The 19,251-nt window shown below is 41.4% G+C and overlaps 1 protein-coding gene across 1 annotated transcript in view; it reads right to left on the minus strand.

Moving 5' to 3' along the window:
- Positions 1–365: 365 nt before the first annotated feature.
- Positions 366–19,251, minus strand: part of LOC311052401 (chromodomain Y-like protein 2) — a 43,364-nt gene continuing 24,478 nt past the window's right edge. Inside the window, exons 4-7 of the mRNA XM_084067352.1 lie at positions 2,651–2,823; positions 2,044–2,254; positions 1,350–1,493; positions 366–933 (exon numbers count right to left, since the gene is read on the minus strand). Coding sequence (XP_083923478.1) covers positions 775–933; positions 1,350–1,493; positions 2,044–2,254; positions 2,651–2,823 — 687 coding nt within the window. The 3' untranslated portion in view covers positions 366–774. The remainder of the gene's footprint in view (positions 934–1,349; positions 1,494–2,043; positions 2,255–2,650; positions 2,824–19,251) is intronic.

Below are 19,251 nucleotides of genomic sequence, written 5' to 3' on the forward strand. Positions count from 1 at the left end.
CGATAAGGAGAGAGAAACAGTCTTCTACCCTGTCCTCATACAAACTTTGTTTATCTCTATGCTTCTATCAAAGCATTAAGCTCAAAACTGTAGCAGACAAAACAGGCTATATTTATGCTCAATGCACATTTACACACACTTTTTTTAAATCACGCTTTAAATAAATATATATTATTATATATATTATTATTACCACCACAGAATGTCCCACCAAACACATATACCAGTACATACATCAGTGATTCCATGAAGACACATTCTCTCTCTCACACACACACACACACACACACACACACACACACACACACACACACACACACACACACACACACACACACACACACACACACACACACACACACACACACACACACACACACACACACACACACACACACACACACACCCTTCCTGAAGAACCTCCATCAGTGTTGTCATTTCAAGAGCAATGCACGTTTGGCTCTTTGCTTCCCATTTACTTAAAAATATGTAATGGACTCTCGGCCAGACATGAACCAAACAGAGAGGATGTTCTTCAAACGGTGATAATGAAGGATCTTATATTGTTGCTAAAGATGTTAGCAAACAGCTAAAGCCTAGAGTGCCCTCTGCTGGTTGAAAAAAAGAAAAGAAAAAGGAAACATGCCTTTTCTCTTGCAGTTGAAGGACCACAGCCTTATCATCATACTGTAGGTAGGTGTTCCTCTCTGGTTAACTGTAGACCAACATGGTCTGCGATGATCCAATGGTGTACAGTTTTCCAGGTAGAAGTGTTCATTTCTCATAAGCCTTGTTCTGCAGGTAACTGAAAAGGGCCTCCAATCCTTTGGTTGAGCACCACAGCTGTTTCAGCATCTGACACTCCTTCTCATTCACCTCCTCCAGCACAGACATCACAATACTCCTCACCAGACATTTGGATTCTTCTAGAACCTAGATGGAGAGGGCAGAAAGAGGGGGCAGACGGCAGAGAGAGGTGGCGTATGTTAATGGTGTGTCATTTGTATTTGCACATTTAACCACATGAACCCAAGCATTCCTATTCTGGGCATGTCATAACAGGCGAACATTCAGTGAAAATAGGCAATCTTCAAACTCAGCTGAGCTTGTAGATCGACTATTTCCAGCAAAGATATTTTGTGTAGAGATAAGAAAAGAGGTGACCTTTGTGTATTGCAGGGGTGGGGGTTTGTGTCTCGAGTTGTGTACACAGATATACAGTACAATCATTAGAAATTGATTTCTGATATTACTATAATGGGTACCTCTATTTGTATTGTATCATAATTGTATAAAAAAAGAATAAAACCCCAGCTTTGTTCTCTAGGTTATGTAGACATAATGCTTACCACGGCACTGCACAATGCCATTTCTTTTACACGTAGCATCACTTCCTGGTTGAATGTGGTTGGCCAGAATACCTGTGAAACCAGACCTCGGCTGCAGGCTTCTTGGGCGGTGAGCTTCCGCCCACAGAACAGCATCTCGTTGGCCTGAGGTTACACAGGGATATGGGAAAGTAAAAAAAAGAGAAAGGAACACATTCCTATGTTGTCTCAAAATTCACAGTTCTGACTCGTGCAATGACCGATGCCAGATATTTGGGTCCTATTCCGATCTTGATTTTATAGAGTCCTAAACCACCGATTACAGAAGTTTTGACCGTTTTTTTGTTGTTCTCAGAGATTTCAAAGAAAAACTTGATTTGATTAAAAGTTTCTATTTCAGATTATTTAACTTGTAAGCCAAGAAATACACATACAGTACATTGAACTTTATTTTATTTAACCACTTAGGCCTATGACCTATTCAAACATTTTCAAAAATGTTCACCTATAATGTCATGACCAAAATAGGGAAGCCAGGTAAAAAATCGAGACACATCGGCTGCATAAGTGCTGATACCGAAGCCGGCAAAAAAGTTGAATAATGGCCGATATGTAAGCCAGTCCAATATCAGTGTAATCAAGGTGTAACCAATACGCATTACAGTGCGAGCAAAGATGATGATCTTTCAAAGTGGTTAAAAATGCCGGCACTCACCAGAGCTACTCCTAGGATCTGTGGAAAGGTGTAAGAGGAACAGCCAGAAGGGGTGAGGCGGAGGGCAGCACATGGGGTTTGAAACCAGGCCCTTTCACTGGCCCACACCACATCACACAAGGGCAGGATAGAGGCTCCAAGGCCAAGAGCCGGTCCATTAATAGCCACCACAATGGGCTTCTTGAAGTGGATGAATGCCAACACAAAGTCCCTGGACAAGGCACACAACATCAGTACAGACGACTCTGAGGATATACAGTAGGACAAGTTGTACGTGCTTCTCTTGCAGATATATGCAAGGTTAGTTACTTGTTCACATTGTTTTTGTTATTTAAATTCTTGAACGCAAATGTTAAGAATAGATAGCATGTTGTTTAGATGCTTGGTTTGGTTTGATACTTTGGTGTCATAGTTTCTCTGAGGCACTACATTGTTTTCTTTGCACTCTACTTATGTGAGATTTATGTACAGTACCCTGTCTTTTGTTGACTATGGTTCAAGCTTATTCATATCTTGTACTTGACAAGTCGCTCTGGATAAGTCTGCTAAATGTCTAAATCATAACTGTAATTTTCGTGCGTTTGTGTGTGTAGGGCTCTATTCTTACCGTACGGCATCTGCGATGCGGGTGCTCTCTTTCCTGCGATCAGTAGATAGACGTCCTATCAGGTAGGATGGTTCCAGGCCACTGCAGAAAACTGTCCCCACGGCACTGAGCAACAATAATTTACTGTCATCAGCAGCGGCATTACCCAGGGCCCGACACACCTCCTTCATTATCTAAAGAAAGGAAAAGTCAGGTTTTGTGGGTCATTCGCCTAACACATACAAGTTAAATTCCATAACCATATATTTATAGCATAGCATACTGTAGCATAGCTAGGATATGACATATGATATGTTGTTGTACTTGACAAGCTACATACAGTACACAATAGATAGCCCACCTAATTATTATCCATGCTGAGGGAGAGAAGCACACATAAAATACAGATATTCACCGTAGGCCTCACTATACTGAATTATGTATACTGTACACCTGAGAAATAATGGTAAACACTAGGAATATAAAAATGTTCAATTTGATCCCGACACACATGCGGATAGTTTGTGCGGAGTGTGGGTAGTGTATCTAAGACAGATACCCATGTATATGTGTTAACCATGTATTATTACCTGGACATAATAGTTGAACATTCAGAAAAAATAGGTGAACATTTGGCAACACATCAGATCTGCAAGCTTACAACGCATTGCAATGCAACATGTTGTGAGTTTGCAGATCTGCTTTTTGGAGCGAAGAAATTTGGTGTAGATTAGGTCTCCCAAACTAATTCTGGTCAAAGGTCTGAATGGGCAAAATTCAACTGTATGCGGGCCAAACCATTGTGATTTCTACATTTGGCGCATGGTTAACACAAACAGACCACCAGTGCTCAAGGGAGGGCAGAAAGCACGCGTTTCACTTCTGTGAGAGTCTATCTGTGTGTGTGTGTGTGTGTGTGTGTGTGTGTGTGTGTGTGTGTGTGAGTCTTGAGTGCGATGCTGAATATGGCTTCTGAAACACGTTTGATTTTTCGCTCTAAAACGTTTCTGAACCTCACATTTCAGTCTTATTCTATCGTTGTAGACAACATGTCCATGTTCAGCTGTAATGATTCCCATGAGTTACACACACAGAATGCAAAGAGGAGAAATTTGCTGCATCGCTCTGGGACCAACACATTGTTACATTCTCACTCTTGGCCGGACAGACTTGGGGGGTTGACACACATCTGGTGGGTTCGGGGCGCGGGGTGGCATTACCTTCTGTTGTTTTCCTACCCACAACAAACAGTCTGAGATCAGCTGTCATACAGATACATAGGCTAATAAATGGTCGTAAATATATTGTTTTATTCCACAAATCATCTCACGGGACGGATTGGTCACCTTCGCAGATCGCATTTGCCCCATGGGCCACCAAATTGCCATCCCTGGTGTAGAGGGGAAAAAAGGAGGGACTAAGAATATACCCTTGGGGGACCCTGGTCAACGAAGCATACTGTATATACATATAAAGTTATTATTATATAGGGTATTAAGTTGTTCATTACAGGCACATGACTGATTGTGTCCCTCAGGGTTAACATAACCCAGAAAGCTATGTCCAGTTCACCCTGGACATAATTATGTCCAAGGTTAACTGGACCTAGTTAACCTTGACCAGGTCCAATTAACCCTGGAACTATGTCCAGTTAAACCCAAACATAATGTATGTCCAATCGGCAAGCATCACACTATCAGCTGCCTAGCATACAGCATCACTGAACATATATTTGGCCTTTGTCTTTCCTGTGTAGATACTGTCAGGCACACGTATGGGTTCATTTTTACGCTCTAAGAGATCAATTAACAATAAGGATTTGTCTGGGCTGCCCGCTCTCGAGAGGTCTTGGGAACCCCCTCTCCTGCCTCTGGTTAGACTACATGAGACCTTTTGTAATGACATAGATGTGTTTCCGCTGTGGACACAATGTATAAGTAACTTGATGTCATCAGGTAAGACAAGAGAATCACAACACCTGTAGGAGCTATTGCGTTGAGAACCTCAGATAAAATTCAGACATAATATGTCTGTTATTGAAGGATAATAACTGAAAGAAGGCAATGTTTAAAACTCCACTAAGAAATGGATGCAGTCCTCAGCCATTGACCAAGCCAGAACAGAGATGTCTTCTAAGAGTTTTGCTAATAGAGGCTATGTGTGTGACATCATCGTACCCGGAAGTTATGCAGGACTTTCTGGCCTTGACAGCCCATACATCCAAACAGAAAAGTCCTATCTGATTGTATAAAAAATTGGTTAATGAATTATATTATAATTATGAATTATCCTCTTTCTATCTGCACATTTTTGTTTCATAAAAATCCACCGTAGACATGTTATGAGCTACTTTCTGTCAATACATTCCATGCAGGTGATTATTTTTGGAAGCGCTCGTTTTCAACAACCTGACGTCCTGCTGCCTCCTGCATTATGTGCAATTTAGAAACAGGTGGTACGCAGGACCGTCGAGTGATTTCCAACAAGCGCTTCCAAACTCCAACGCTCCATGCTGCTCAATGTTTTGCCACTCATCTAGACGAGGGGGCATGTCCCGGTGGAAAAGTTATGCATGTGCATGTGCATACTCTCAAGAAGCTACTGCAAAACTGTAGCTGTACTCGTGGACTGTAGAAATCTCAACTAGGGTCTTAATGGCTTGAGTGTGCTCGGTTGGTGTAGGGGTAAAGTATCTTTCCACCTCAGTTTAGGGGTTAGAATCCACTGCGGTGCATCCAGCTTGGCCAACCATTTTGTGAACACAATTGGCCATGTTCGGGGGAGGGAAGCCACTGCCAGTGAGGTACACTAGAAGTGGCAACAGAGAAATGTGTGGGGAGGGGTAATTGGCACAATGAATAAATTGGGAGAAAAAAGGGGGAAAAGAATGGAAAGGAATGTCTGCTGAAATAAATCAGTTGACCACTACAAAACTCTCTACCTCGGTTCCTTTGGATACACTCGCCATCACATATGGAACTGTCATACTATATGGCACAACTGTCAAAGGCAAAGCCAACATGAGCGAGTTGGATTCAGGGGCTGTCACAGAGAAGGCTGTTAAAGCAGACCTAGGTGAGCTGTGAACAACATGTGGGACTACAGCATCCTGCCACTGCAGATTCTGTTCACTCCAAATTTACTATTGTAAGTGTGACTTCGTAAATATCCTTAGCAAAGGGACATTGTGTGGGAGGAATCCACAGCTGCTGAAGTTGTACTATGGATGGGTGACTTACAGAAATTGTTGACAACTTATTTTGAAATTATCATCATGTAACGGAAAGTGGTTCTCAATGTGGGGTCTGGGGACCCCCAGGGGTCCTTGGGGGGTTCCAGGGGGCCCCCAGCAAAATTAGTTACACATTCATCCAGTAGTAGCAACTCAAACTCAACTTTATCTACCAACTTTTCATGAAGCAACAAGAATAGAGCTCAATTGCAAATGTTTCATATATAAAATGTGAATATAATTGTATATATCACACACACACGCACACGCACACGCACACGCACACGCACACGCACACACACACACACAGTGAACACGATATCCAGTTAATGGGGTCAAGGACAGAAATCAGGTTATGATGCACAGCAGGTGCAACAATTTCAGTGAAAATGTAGGAGCAATCACGTTGATGGGGGCGTGGCCAAAGTTGGACTCTTTGGCGATTGGTTCAAACTGGATTATCCCGGTCCCGATTCGTCGTACAGATTTTCAACCGAGAAACACCCGCCTTTGACAGCGTCACCAGACCCTGAATGCGAGGCTAGCAATTCAGGGGGTGGAGCCAGGCTAGGTCAGTATAGCATAAAGTGGTGAAGAGCAAGTGTTCAATTTCTTTATAGACACTACTCAGGTGCATTCATAAAGAGCTGATTTCCGTAATCCAATAGAGGTAAACAAAAAAAAGAAAGAAAGAAAAACAAATCAAGTGCAGAAATCAAGTGTTTCCTTGCCTGGAGGGAGAAAATGGTTTAAGCATCCTGGGAGTCATTGTTGGTGCAGCTCATTGCTGTTATATTTGTACATTGATGAGTCAAGACACAAGAAGAAGCAAACCAGCTTTCAGCTTGTTACTGGCCTTCGAGGGCTTGAACACATCAATAGGTTTGTTCCCACTCATAGTGATCCACTCTCTTCTCCTCTCCTCCACTTCACTTGAAAATAGTTTGCAGGTCTTGTCACGGTGTTGGCTTGAATATGGCAAGAGGCTCCGCGACCGGTTTTGATTGAAAAACAGCATGAGTGCCGTTTGAAAATTGCAGTGCATGAGTGATTGAGTGTACCATACTTGAACTTGAACATACCAGTCAGTCGCAAATAAATCTCTGCTGTCCATTTTTCTCGACACTTGAGCTTATAATTTTGCAGACATTACAGATTTACACTCCATCGCTCCCCTTTTGAACTTTCTGTATGTAAAAACTATTTAGAATTTTGCAAGCATGATAGATTTACACTCCATCGCTTGCCTTTTGTACTTGCTGTATGTAAAAAAATAAAACACTGGGTGCTGCATTAACAGACCTGACATAATTTAAACTCGTATCTCTATCAAATTACTTAAGAGCATTACTAATAACAACCTTTTACTTCTTATTAGTAGTGCATCACTGTGTAACCCGCAAGCACGCACATGCGCACACACGCATGCACGCGCGCTAATCTCGGAATCAAGGTCTAATATGGTCTAATACTAGAACAAAACATGACAAGAATATAACAAGATTAAAATGTTCATTTCTTAAGTAATAATATTACTTAAGAAATTAACATTTTAATTCATGCTCAATGATGTATGCGCAAACAGATAATATCTGTGTGCGTGCGAGTGTGTGCGTACATCATTGAGCATGAATTCACCTGTGTGTCTTTAGCCAATGTGGAATGAGGTCAGGTAAATAAGATTCTCTCCACAGAGAGCCCGCTTCCACGCTGATAGTAGAATTAGCACCATAATTAAACACTATTACACGAGAGGGTGTGCGTTATCGTGATTATTGGCACGCCAGTGATGCGGTCAGGAATGAGGCAAAGCAGAGTTCCGCAAGCATCACTGAAGTGCCAATAATCACTATAAGCACACCCTCGAGTGTAATATTGCGATTATACGAACAGTTGCCATCAAAATAAAACACATCAAAATGTATTCATATTGCGGGACATTTCTCTCTCAAAATAACAACCTTTCTGCGAGTGTTTTATCTCTAATCCTGGAAATACACGGGGTCCGTCTGACAAACAGACTGAGTCCTTGTTTACTCAGCCACACTAGACAACTTTTCTCAGACTGGACACATAGAGAAACAAAACTTAACTGTTAGCAAAATCTAATTGTTTTTAAGATATTCAGCCACTGTGTTCTGTGCAGGGTGTGCTCTGCTAGACTCCGTCTGATCAACCCAGCTGATTTTTATATTTTGATTAGGTGAAGCCCGGTTAGAAAGCTATTTCAACCAATCAGATTGCTTTGTCGGATCTACCCATATAATGTCAGGTAATATTTCTACACTCTCACCCTCTCATTAATACTTCTAAGAGGGATTTATGAGTGAACTCAAATGGAGGAAGAATGGGATTAGGCCACACTCATTTCTCCCAGTTTGACAGTGTTTCCACATGTTTCTGCCTTCCGTAGTGCCATCTATCCATTACTTATTTTTTTTTTTTTTTTTAAGATTTGTTTTTTGGTATTTTTTTATTGTTTTTATCGGAGAGGGACAGGGAAAGTAGTCTGACAGGAAGAATGGGGAGAGAGATGGGGGGAAGACATGCAGGAAAGGCCGACGGGAACGGGACGCGAACCCGCGGCACACTGCTATTAAGGATTTGCAACCAGGGTGCCTAGACCGCGACGCCACGGTCTAGGCCCCATTACTTATTTTTAATCATGCACCTTATGTATACTGGAATTTGTATTTTTGACTGTGCCTTCATGTTATTTGACGTTCTGTGTTCCCTTTGTCACTATTTCAAAAGGATCAGTCTTTCCCTTTTGTAACTGCAATGTTGAGGGATGGGAAAGGGGGTATTTTTGTCACAGTACATTTGCACATACGTGAAATGTGCCCACTGCATTTAACCCATCCCCAACTATTAGGAGCAGTGGGTGCTATTAATACAGGGGTTAAACAGTTAGGGGTTAAATGTGTTGCTTAGGGACACTTTGACGCATAGACCGGGGTCAGGGGGCGTACCGGGGACCTTCTGGTTACCAGACGCTCTCACCCATTCAGCTATGGCACAAAAGATTACTTCACCCACTCTATTACATGTGTAATCGTAAGATTGCCAATATATATTTTTTTTCATTAACATTAATTACCAGGTAAGGTTTCAAGACACGTCAACCGACTACAAAGACAAAAAAGAAGGAAAAAAAGGATTCTGATTCTGATTCAAGTGAGGGTGAGGATTTTGTGCTGGATCTTCTATGTTTTCCTCATCTGTACCAGTTCCTTTTTTACTGTTTCAATATTTGTAAAAAAGTAGACAAAGAAAGACACTACACACCTGGATAGACCCACGCACACTCACAGTCACGACACCAAGGAACGGCAGCAGTTCCATGCAGTCACAACCCTGCCTGCACACACAGGTGTATGCACAACAAGGAATTAAGGATGTTTCAGTGGTAATTTAACCTTTAACAATTAAACATTAAACAAGACCCTAATCACAGCCAAGACATTGCTCCCATCTAAAGGTCTTGCCTTTGTACCAACAAACAGCTACAATTGCTTCAGGACACAGATTGATGTAAAATACTTTTAAGATCTGTAATATTGAATATTGCAATAGCAATACAACTGAAACGTGCACCTTCAACCGACCCTATATGTTCATGTCCCATTGATCCTGCTATAGACACTTATTTAGTGAAGGATAACTCGCAACCAACAACTATGTTCAACCCCCACAAAGACAGACAGGCCCTCATCCATCAACTGACTCAAATGTGACAATGACAAATCTACCTGCCAGCCATTTGAAAATATAAGCCAGACTGTCAAAGAAAATAGTTTTTACCCCTTTTTTCATTTCACTGCTTTTGTATCCCACTGGCTTACCTGTGAGGAGCCCCCACCAGTAAGGTTTCAAGATACGTCAACCGACTACAATGACAAAAAGAAATCACGCCTCTCTCCTACTCCTCCCATTTAACATTACCTGCTGACAGGTGCCGCCCCAGGTGCTGTAGGAGTATTCTAGCGAGTTGCCGTGCTGAACGTTGCGATGTTCGCTTGAGCCTACTCAGCCCCGTCCGAGTTATGTACCAATAGGCACAGAATCGTAAATCATGTTGTGGGGAGAGCGTTTGCCCCAAATCATGTTGTGGGGAGAGCGTAATTTATCCCAACTCGCCAGGCTCCCCCCCCCCCCCCCCCGGCTACCTTAGATTAGGGGTAGAAAGGCAGGTCGTGGTGGAGGACAGGCACTTTACCCCTGTGCCATCGGAGCTACATAATATTTCCCCTTCTTGAGCTGAATCAATCCAGATGCACTAAAAAGCCTAAGGTTCACAGTTCATAGTCATAAAGTAAAGAGCTTTTAATACATCCATTGTTGTGACCAAGACTATGTTTTCGCCCCTGTGTGTCCGTGTGTCATTCTGTCTGTGAGCAGGTAATCTTTGGCACCGTTCGACCGATCAGGCCAAGGAAGAACCTCTGCCCCATCGGCCTGTTATAGCGCCACCAGGAGGACGATTTTTGCTAAACACATTTCTTTATATTACTCCTACAGATTCTATCGAAACATCACACCAATCGGTACACAGTATATCTATAGTCATGTGATCAAGACGGATCTGTCCAAATTTTCATATTCCATCCTGATTGGCTAAGATTGGCTTCCAAAGTTTGCAGGAGTGGCCCGTTCTTAATGTCAGTTGGTAAAAAAGACAGCTAGCTGGATGTTCCAAATAAAGATAGAACGATAGGATTAGTGGATAATAGCTATTATTATCCTCTAGTTGGTGACATATGTTTAACTCTTCAAGGTTTCTTCATTTGAGGGAGTTTCTCTGTATAGATAAGATAATGAAAGCAAAGACTTTCTTAGGTAAATGATAATTGAGGATGATTCAGTTGCTCTTTTGCTAATCTGTCACATCTCTGAGTCTGAGTGAGTGGTTTCCTCCTGTGAAAAGTATAGAGGTATATTTTTTATGGCATTTTAAAAGCATCTGTCTATCTCTGGTTTTCCTGATGGCTTGGAAAAGTTCACATTTAAAAGCTATTTTCAAAGCAGGGTTAGAAAGTGCTCCTTGTACGCCTTCCCTCTCAGCTTTCCGACATCTCAACAAAAGCAAAGGACTGGCCTCTCTCTCTCTCTCTCTCTCTCTCTCTCTCTCTCTCTCTCTCTCTCTCTCTCTCTCTCTCTCTCTCTCTCTCTCTCTCTCTCTCTCTCTCTCTCTCTCTCTCTCTCTCTCTCTCTCTCTCTCTCTCTCTCTCTCTCTCTCTCTCTCTCTCTCTCTCTCTCTCTCTCTCTCTCTCTCTCTCTCTCTCTCTCTCTCTCTCTGTATTATCGCTGCTTGCAGCTATATTAATTATTATTGTTGTCATTGTGAGTATAGTTATTATTGTTTCTGTGCATCTTTGTATCTCCCCCTCTCTCCATCTCTCCCTCTAACTATTTTTCTTCCTCTCCCTTTCTCTCTCTCTCTTTCTCTTTCTCTTTCAACCCAACCCAGTCGAGGCAGATGGCCGCCCACCCAGAGCCTGGTTCTGTTAAAAGTTTCTTCCCGTTGATGGGGAGATTTTACACTTGACAAAAACTCCAACAAAGACATGACATCAAACAATGACAGTCAAAACACTCTGTAGGATTTCAGCTCTCAGCTGAGCATCTGCTGTCAATACGACTCAACTGGCTACTGATGCAATTGGCTAATGACTCTAATGCCTCATTGGCTAAATTGGTTAATTCTACAAAAGGCTTAGATGTCATGTCCATACAAATATTCGATTTTAAATGAAAATATAATATTATTATTAACACAATAACACACAATACAATAACAACAATAGGCACATTAGACATATATCGCTCTTACACCTTTAAAGGGACAATATAACCCAAGAAATATTTTTTAATAATTTAATTCCTGCGGGCTATAATTAAAATACTCTAGCCCACTCAGTCCAATGTACCGGTTGAAATACCTGTATAGAGCCAATATAAGCCATGAAATTGCATTTTTCGAGCTGTCGAAAAGTGATCGCAACTCCTATCTGCTGACTGATTTTTTGTCTGCCACAAAATGACTTGCTTTCATTTTGTAGGGTTATATTTGAAACACTATAGCCCACCAAACACTTACAGACCAATGTAATTGAAATACCAATGAAGAGCAAACCCTCCTCCAGTTGCTGTTAACAGCAACTGGAGGTGGCACGAACATGGAGCAAAGAATCCATTTGAAATTCCTGGTTAAGTTGGATTGGGTTAAGGTTAGTAGGGTTAACCCTAACCCTTCCAGTACGACCCGGAAACCAAGAGACAGATCCTTCAGTGGAAGACCACAAGACCAAGAAGGCACGCATGTCCAAATCAAACATCAAGGTCATCAAAATAAAAATGTTCTTCTTCTATTTTAAGCACTACCAGCTAGGCTTGATCCCGAACAGGTCCCTGATTTTCTTAATCCAGAATTTGTTTAATTACAGTCCCAGTGGTGTTAATGGATTTCCATATCCTCTCACACTCCAGTGTTCACAATCCCCAGGGGAAATCTACAAAAAACATGACATTGTAGTGCTGTCACAAATTGCGATATTAAAACAAAATGTACCGTCGAGACAAGAGACTGTATCACAATATTTATTTATTTATTTTAGCAGATGAAAGTGGATATGGTGTGTCATATGAAATTTAAGCTTATCATAAACACAGTACGCACTGGCTGTCTTCCACCATATTTAAGGGCTTTTGGGGAGAAATGAAACTAGTCACTAGTCACAGCTGACACTATCAATGAGCCTCGTTCACCTACTTCAGTGTATTGTCCAGCAAGAGGCAAATAACACTCTGCATGATCACATTTCTAAGATTGCATCAACGGATTAATAAGCCTCCCTCTCTGGTATAATGGAAAAGTGCATTAAAATATATTGTGTGTACACATTCTGTCACTTCCTACTTATCGAAGACCATGGTGTGATTTAGAAGCTTAATTCTAAAATCAACTAATGTCCTACAAAGAGTATCATTTCCCATTTTTGATTTTAGTTTTCACATTTAGACAATGTTAAGTAATACTGTGAATTCACGTCGACATGTCTTTGGGGATCTAAATCATGACACCCAAAACCTTGCGCAACATTGAATTATGCCTTCAGGAGAATGCCCAGAGTGCAATCTTCTTTCTGACTGGAGGTTAACCCATTAAAACCAGGAAAGCATCTGTCACTTTTGATTTCAACCACTTTAACCATTATCTTATACTTTGGCTATTCAAAAATAGCAGATCTACAAGCTCATAGCGCGGCACTGATTGCTGCGCTATGAGCTTATAGATCTGCTATTTTTTTTTAATCGTGAAAAGTTGTACAAATCTTTGAATATACATATTATTTTAAGCGAACATTTTAAACTCAAATCTTTGCTTCTGGGGGTTCCCTGGAACAACATAGTTAGAGATGGGGGTCCGCGGCCAAATACATATCATTTTGGGGGCCCTTGACATGAAAAAGTTTGAGAACCACTGATTATAGCGACTTAAGTTTTTTGAAAAACTGTTTTAGAAAAAAAAACTGATTTAGAAGACATCCTATAGACGGGTTTCCTGTTAGTAAACATGAGAGGAATATGACCGCGCAGAGGAGGGGGAAGCCTATGGGTGCGTTTGGAAATTACGCACCGGAGCACACTCGCCTATTAGTTTGTATTGGCCAGTGCGCTCACTGCCGCTCAGGGCTGTATTTTCGAACGCGCCTTTCACCCGGGCATGCGCAGATTGCGCATTCTGCTCTGTGATGACGTCGCGCGGAAATCCGTCTATTATAATTCTAGTAAGCTCACGGTGGTGGTTGGTGGTACAGTAGGTGGTTGGTGGTAGGGTGGACTCTTGATCAAACTGCGCATGCGTCGTTGTGTGCCAGGTTTCGCGAGAGAAACAAGCAGCTAGGTCTATGAAAACGAGGCCAAACCAAACAAACCCTATAACACCAACATTGGCCCTAAAGCGCTTACAATCGGCGGACATGGCAACACCGACGCCGACGCTACACCATAGACCCCGCCCACTCTCTGCTGTGGAAAGTAAACACTCCAGATGTGTTTCCCCACACACGATGCACATTAGCTCCATAAAGAACGGTTCTATGTCGTTCTCTTCCAGGATCGGGCGAACGTCCGCCAAGGCTCCGCTGTTTACCCTTTTGTATACATCGTATCCCAAAACTAATGGTAGATTCTAAACCGCACGGATGTTTAAGGTTTGGTCGGCTGCATAATATTTTAGGTCGCCAGCGAAACTACCCGTTTAAATCGCTTATTTAGTCAGCCTGTGGCCATGTTTCCCATTGTAGCCAAACCGGGAGCAGTAGTGGCAGCGGACGTAGGGTTTTTTTCCGGGTTGAATGGGAAACATGGCCACAGGTTTTGCGAGAGAAACAAGCAACGAGGTCTATGAAAACGAGGCCAAACCAAACGAACCCCATATACCACCAACATGCAACCTGATAATAATGTCCAAAGCATGTCTGTGTATGTTTACATCCATTACTGTGTTGGCGTTAGTTGGGATTAATGTTTATTAGCCAAACCAAGTTCATATGAGCCGTTAGCGTGATGCTAAGCTAACGGACGTTTGGCGCTAGCATGCGGCTAACGCTAATGCTAACGTCGTCATCGTGACTTAATCAACAATGTAAACGTTTCATCAACACACTTTATGAACCTTACTGTGGTTAATATTATCAGTGCTACCCAAGTAGTCCATTGAAAAGTATTATTTTGGTGTATTTTGTGTATTGTAACTTGGACACTGTAACTTAATGGTAGCTGGGGCGACGCGTTGTTGGCTCATGGTTCAGAATGCCTCATGGGTATTGTAGTCATTTTCTGCTATTTCGGTTCTACTGTGATAGACTGTGCTACATTACCTGCTGTTTAATTGTGAATCATATATGCTATGAATATATGGTAATACAATGTTTATTTTCCTGTATTTCCAGGTTTATGACCTGAGTCATCTATGACCTGTGTGTCATCTGTGTGTCCAGTACTTTGTACTGTGTTGGTTAAAAAAGACAAAACACGAGTTGTGACAAAGACGTGTGATTCTCTGATTAATGTTGTTAGTGGTGTAAAATGCCATCAAAAATATACTCAAGCCTGCTGCAGGGCAACAGAAAATAGCAAGCCTATTTTGCTCTTTTATATAGCAAATTTTTATATATATACGAGGGGACGCGCGCCCTTCACCGGGTATGGTGAAGGGCGCCCTTCACCGGGTATGGTCTAGTTTGTAGAAAAAACTGTTAGGATTTAGAAGACATTTGTAGAATCCCCAGAAGCAAAGATATGAATTACAGATGTTCGCTTTACAAATATATATATTCAAAGATTTGCACTCATTTTCATGATTTTTGAAAAAATAGCAGATCTACAAGCTCATAGCGTGGCACCTATGAGCTTGTATATATGCTATTTTTGAATAGCCAAAGTAGCTAAGGAAAATGGGTCATCTTTAACATCACCACATCCATCACCATCTGGTTCACTGCCTCTACTGCAAAGGACAGGGACAGACTGTAGTAGTCGATCATTTTATCAATCGAGCGGGTGGCAAGTTGGCAGTGGTGGAAAGTAGCTAGGTACATTTACTCAAGTTCTGTACTTAAGTAAAATTCTGAGGTACTTTTACTTTTACTGGAGTATTTCCAATTTTCAGTACTTTTACTTCTACTCCACTACATCTCAGAGTCAGAGAGGCAAATATTATACTTTTACTCCGCTACAAACATTCATTTGAAAACTTCAGTTACTAGTTAGTTTGTAGATTTGGATTATTATTACAAAACATACATTACCCATTTCAGCCATTTGAAAATAGCCGATCTACAAGCTCACAATGTGTTGCATTGTGAGCTTGTAGATCTGCTATTTTAAATGATTTTTATACATTTGAAAACTTGTGAAATGGGACATTCTGCATAATGAGTACTTTCTACTTTTGATACCAATACTTTTGTACTTTTACTCAAGTAAATTTGGAATTCCGGACTTGTAACAGAGTAATTCTACATTGTATTGATACTTTTACTTAAGTAAAACATTTACCTTGCCAGAAGCTGCACCGCTTCAGGACCTACACCTTTCCTGGACCTGTAACACTCCCAGTACCAAAACTAAAAGTACTCATTATGCAGAAGGTCCCATTTCACAAGTTTTCAAATGTATAAAATGTATAAAAAATCCTTTGAAAATAGCAGCGGTACATGCTCACTCACAACACATCCCGAGCTTGTACATCGTCTATTTTCAAATTGAAATATTTGCCTTTGAGATGCAGTGGAGTAGAAGTAAAAGTATTGAAAATGGGAAACACTCCAGTAAAGTGAAAAATACCTCAAAATTGTACTTAAGTAAAGTACTTGAGTAAATGTACTTAGTTACTTTCCACAAATGAACATTGTACAGCTCCAGGACCTGGAAGTGAGCAGTAAAGCTAATCGCTGAGCCTTCTAACCCCGACATCACCTCTTCCAAAGACTTTTATTATCTGGCAAGAGTTACCGGTCATATCATGATCAGTAAATTGGGCAGTGCAATGTCATGCAAAAGGACACTTTGTCATGTGAGGACAAGCTGGGATCAGTTGCTCAATGGCATGAGGATGCCGGGTTTGAATCCCACTGGGCCCTTTAATGAGTGGAGTTTGCATCTTCCCCCTGTGTTCAAGTGTGTTTCCTCTTGCATGTTCCGTTCTAACCCTAACCCATGCATGTTGGGAATGTAATGTACTCCTGTTCGTGCCCTTGGCCAAAGCCACTTCCCTTATGGCTGGAGTTGGTCCCTGCACACTGGAGAACAGCTGCCCATTCAGTACAACTGTTAGGATGGGATACATAAAGTTTTTGAGTATTTAACCCAACTTTGAGTATGTATGAATGTACATGACTATAAAATGCAATAAATAAATTACAATTAAAAATAAACAAATAATTGAATTACCATTCAAATCACCTCCTGAGCCACTGCCACCCTCATTAGCAGCCACCACACTATGTGGCACGCACAAAAAAGCCTCTTCCCCAAACCTCTCTCAGACACATTCCTCATTATGTGCAAACATACTTGCCACATAAAATAATTCAATGAACGTGAGTTAAGGTTGGTGATAAAACATGACTGTGGGAGGCTGAATGTCAAGAGAGCAGTAGGATGGTGACAACTGTTCATCCGTGTCTTTAGCACTTCAGGACACATTCTCACTCCAGCCAAAGTGCTAGAAAGAAAAGTTAGCAGGGATATTTTCTTTACATTTTCTCAGCTAAAGCCATTGAGTAAGCATCCACAGACTCCTTTGCTTTAACAGCTTCAAACACTGAAAAGGAATATCAGACCTGTTTGATAAGCCCACAGCTAAAAGGCTTACTGTCATACATTCACGTACAGCGCACACCCACCCACCCACACATGTGTACACAGGGAGAAAGCCACTTCAATGGCTGTGAAGGATAACCGGCATGCAGCACCATGCAGACACACTGATTCGAACCGAGACACTGCGAGACAGGCTCTCTATGTAGAATAATACAAGATCTGAGATACATTCTGCAACCAGAAGTGCAGGAACACCCAGTTTGCTTACATCAGTGATCCATAGCTCAATGACTGTCAGGATTGAGGAATATGCCATGTCATTATCTACACTACAGTATAGTATTTTACTTTCAGTGTTTCAAATACAGTTTTAACACGTGTGCTAAACCCAAACAATATTTAAAACTAGAAAGGTGCGCTCACTCAGTGGAACACAAATCTCCGCCAGGCCGCGGGTGGCCTACCCAGGGTTGTGTAAGAGGCAGAATGTGACATTATGTATTGATAATGTGTTTTTAGATGAGATGATGTGTTGTAATGTTGGAGCATAACACAGTAGGCCTATGATACGGTCGGTCACTGTTTGAGTAACGGAGTGCAATGAGCTACAGTGGTAGAATAAATACAACTGTAGAAGGCACACCCCAAACATAATAATTACACTGTCTAACGCAGTAACATCAAACTCTCTCTCCCTCTCTGTGTCACGGTGCACATGTTCATTGTCACATGACTCATGCTTCCGTTTCTGCGTTAACGTGACAGACAGTGACAACGCAGCAACACGCATCAGACTCAAGAGTTTGAAAATGGACTTCACTTAGTCAAATTAGTCCAATGATTCTCCCTTCGTATTGGGGCCATGCCAATAGTTGATTGCATTGAAACATGTACTGATATTCTGGGCCTCTATGCAACATGAGATAACTTGCTAAATCGACCTAAAGTTAAGCTCATTTAATTGGCATAAATGAGACAGACTTCACACAGAAGGTTTGTGATGAACGGAAGGAGATGCATTTAGGAGATTCAGTAGCTACAAAAAACAGATGATTGCAGTTGAACTGACTACTGAACAACAGTAAGCAAACATTAAACAACTGCCTGATGCTGTTATCTGTACCAAACATTATTATTTTAAACGTTGATGGTAGACTAAATTGGATAATCATAGGTGGTCTTTGCTGTGTTTCACCCATTTCAGTTGAAATGGGTGAAAAAAAGAGACCCATTTCAGTTGAAATGGGTGAAAAAAAGAGACCCATTTCAGTTGAAATGGGTGAAAAAAAGACCCATTTCAGTTGAGATGGGTCTCTTTTTTTCTTCTCTCTCAACTCTGACCTCCATCGCTGTCCATGGTGCTGAAGAGGGTGCATAGCATAATCAGAAGGAAGGTGCCAAATCGATGTGTTATTGTATTTGCAATGTAATGTGACACTTTGAGCTCGAAAAGCAGTCTTTAGTTGTTGTTACTCACAGTATAGGAAGGTTATCATGCTTTTTGTGCCACTGGTGGATTGTAATCGCACCGCTCTGAAATTTCTTCTGGTGCTGGGCCTGATCTGTTCATTGACAATTTGAAAAGTTATCCTTGTAGGCTACTGTACACTGTGTGTGCAGGAACTGAATGAATGCACTTCTTGTCAACGGAATGCACTAATTTCAGGCAAAAGAACGTAACAATTGATAAGATGACAGACATCTTTTTTGTAATGTGGATATACACTAGATATAGATATATTTGAGAGCTTTGTGCCAATATGATATGGTGCATTTGATGTTGAACATGACACACCAGAAGAAAACAAAATGAAAAGAAAAAAAAACGCAGGTTTTTACACAAAAAAACAACCTGCGCTCATTTATGTGGAAAAGGGGTATATCAAACACCTAGGTGGAAATCTGGCCATCACTTGTGCTACCAGTATGCTGTATGACCACAGTAATTGCATTATGTGTCATGCTGTATAATACTCCCCACTAGCTCAACTGACATTTTGCTACAGTAACAGCAGATTTTTTCATCATACTACAGTGTCACACAAAAGTACCAATAATA

Source organism: Gymnoscopelus microlampas (genome assembly GCF_963454915.1).
Source record: "Gymnoscopelus microlampas genome assembly, chromosome: 1".
Taxonomy (NCBI): Eukaryota; Metazoa; Chordata; class Actinopteri; order Myctophiformes; family Myctophidae; genus Gymnoscopelus; species Gymnoscopelus microlampas.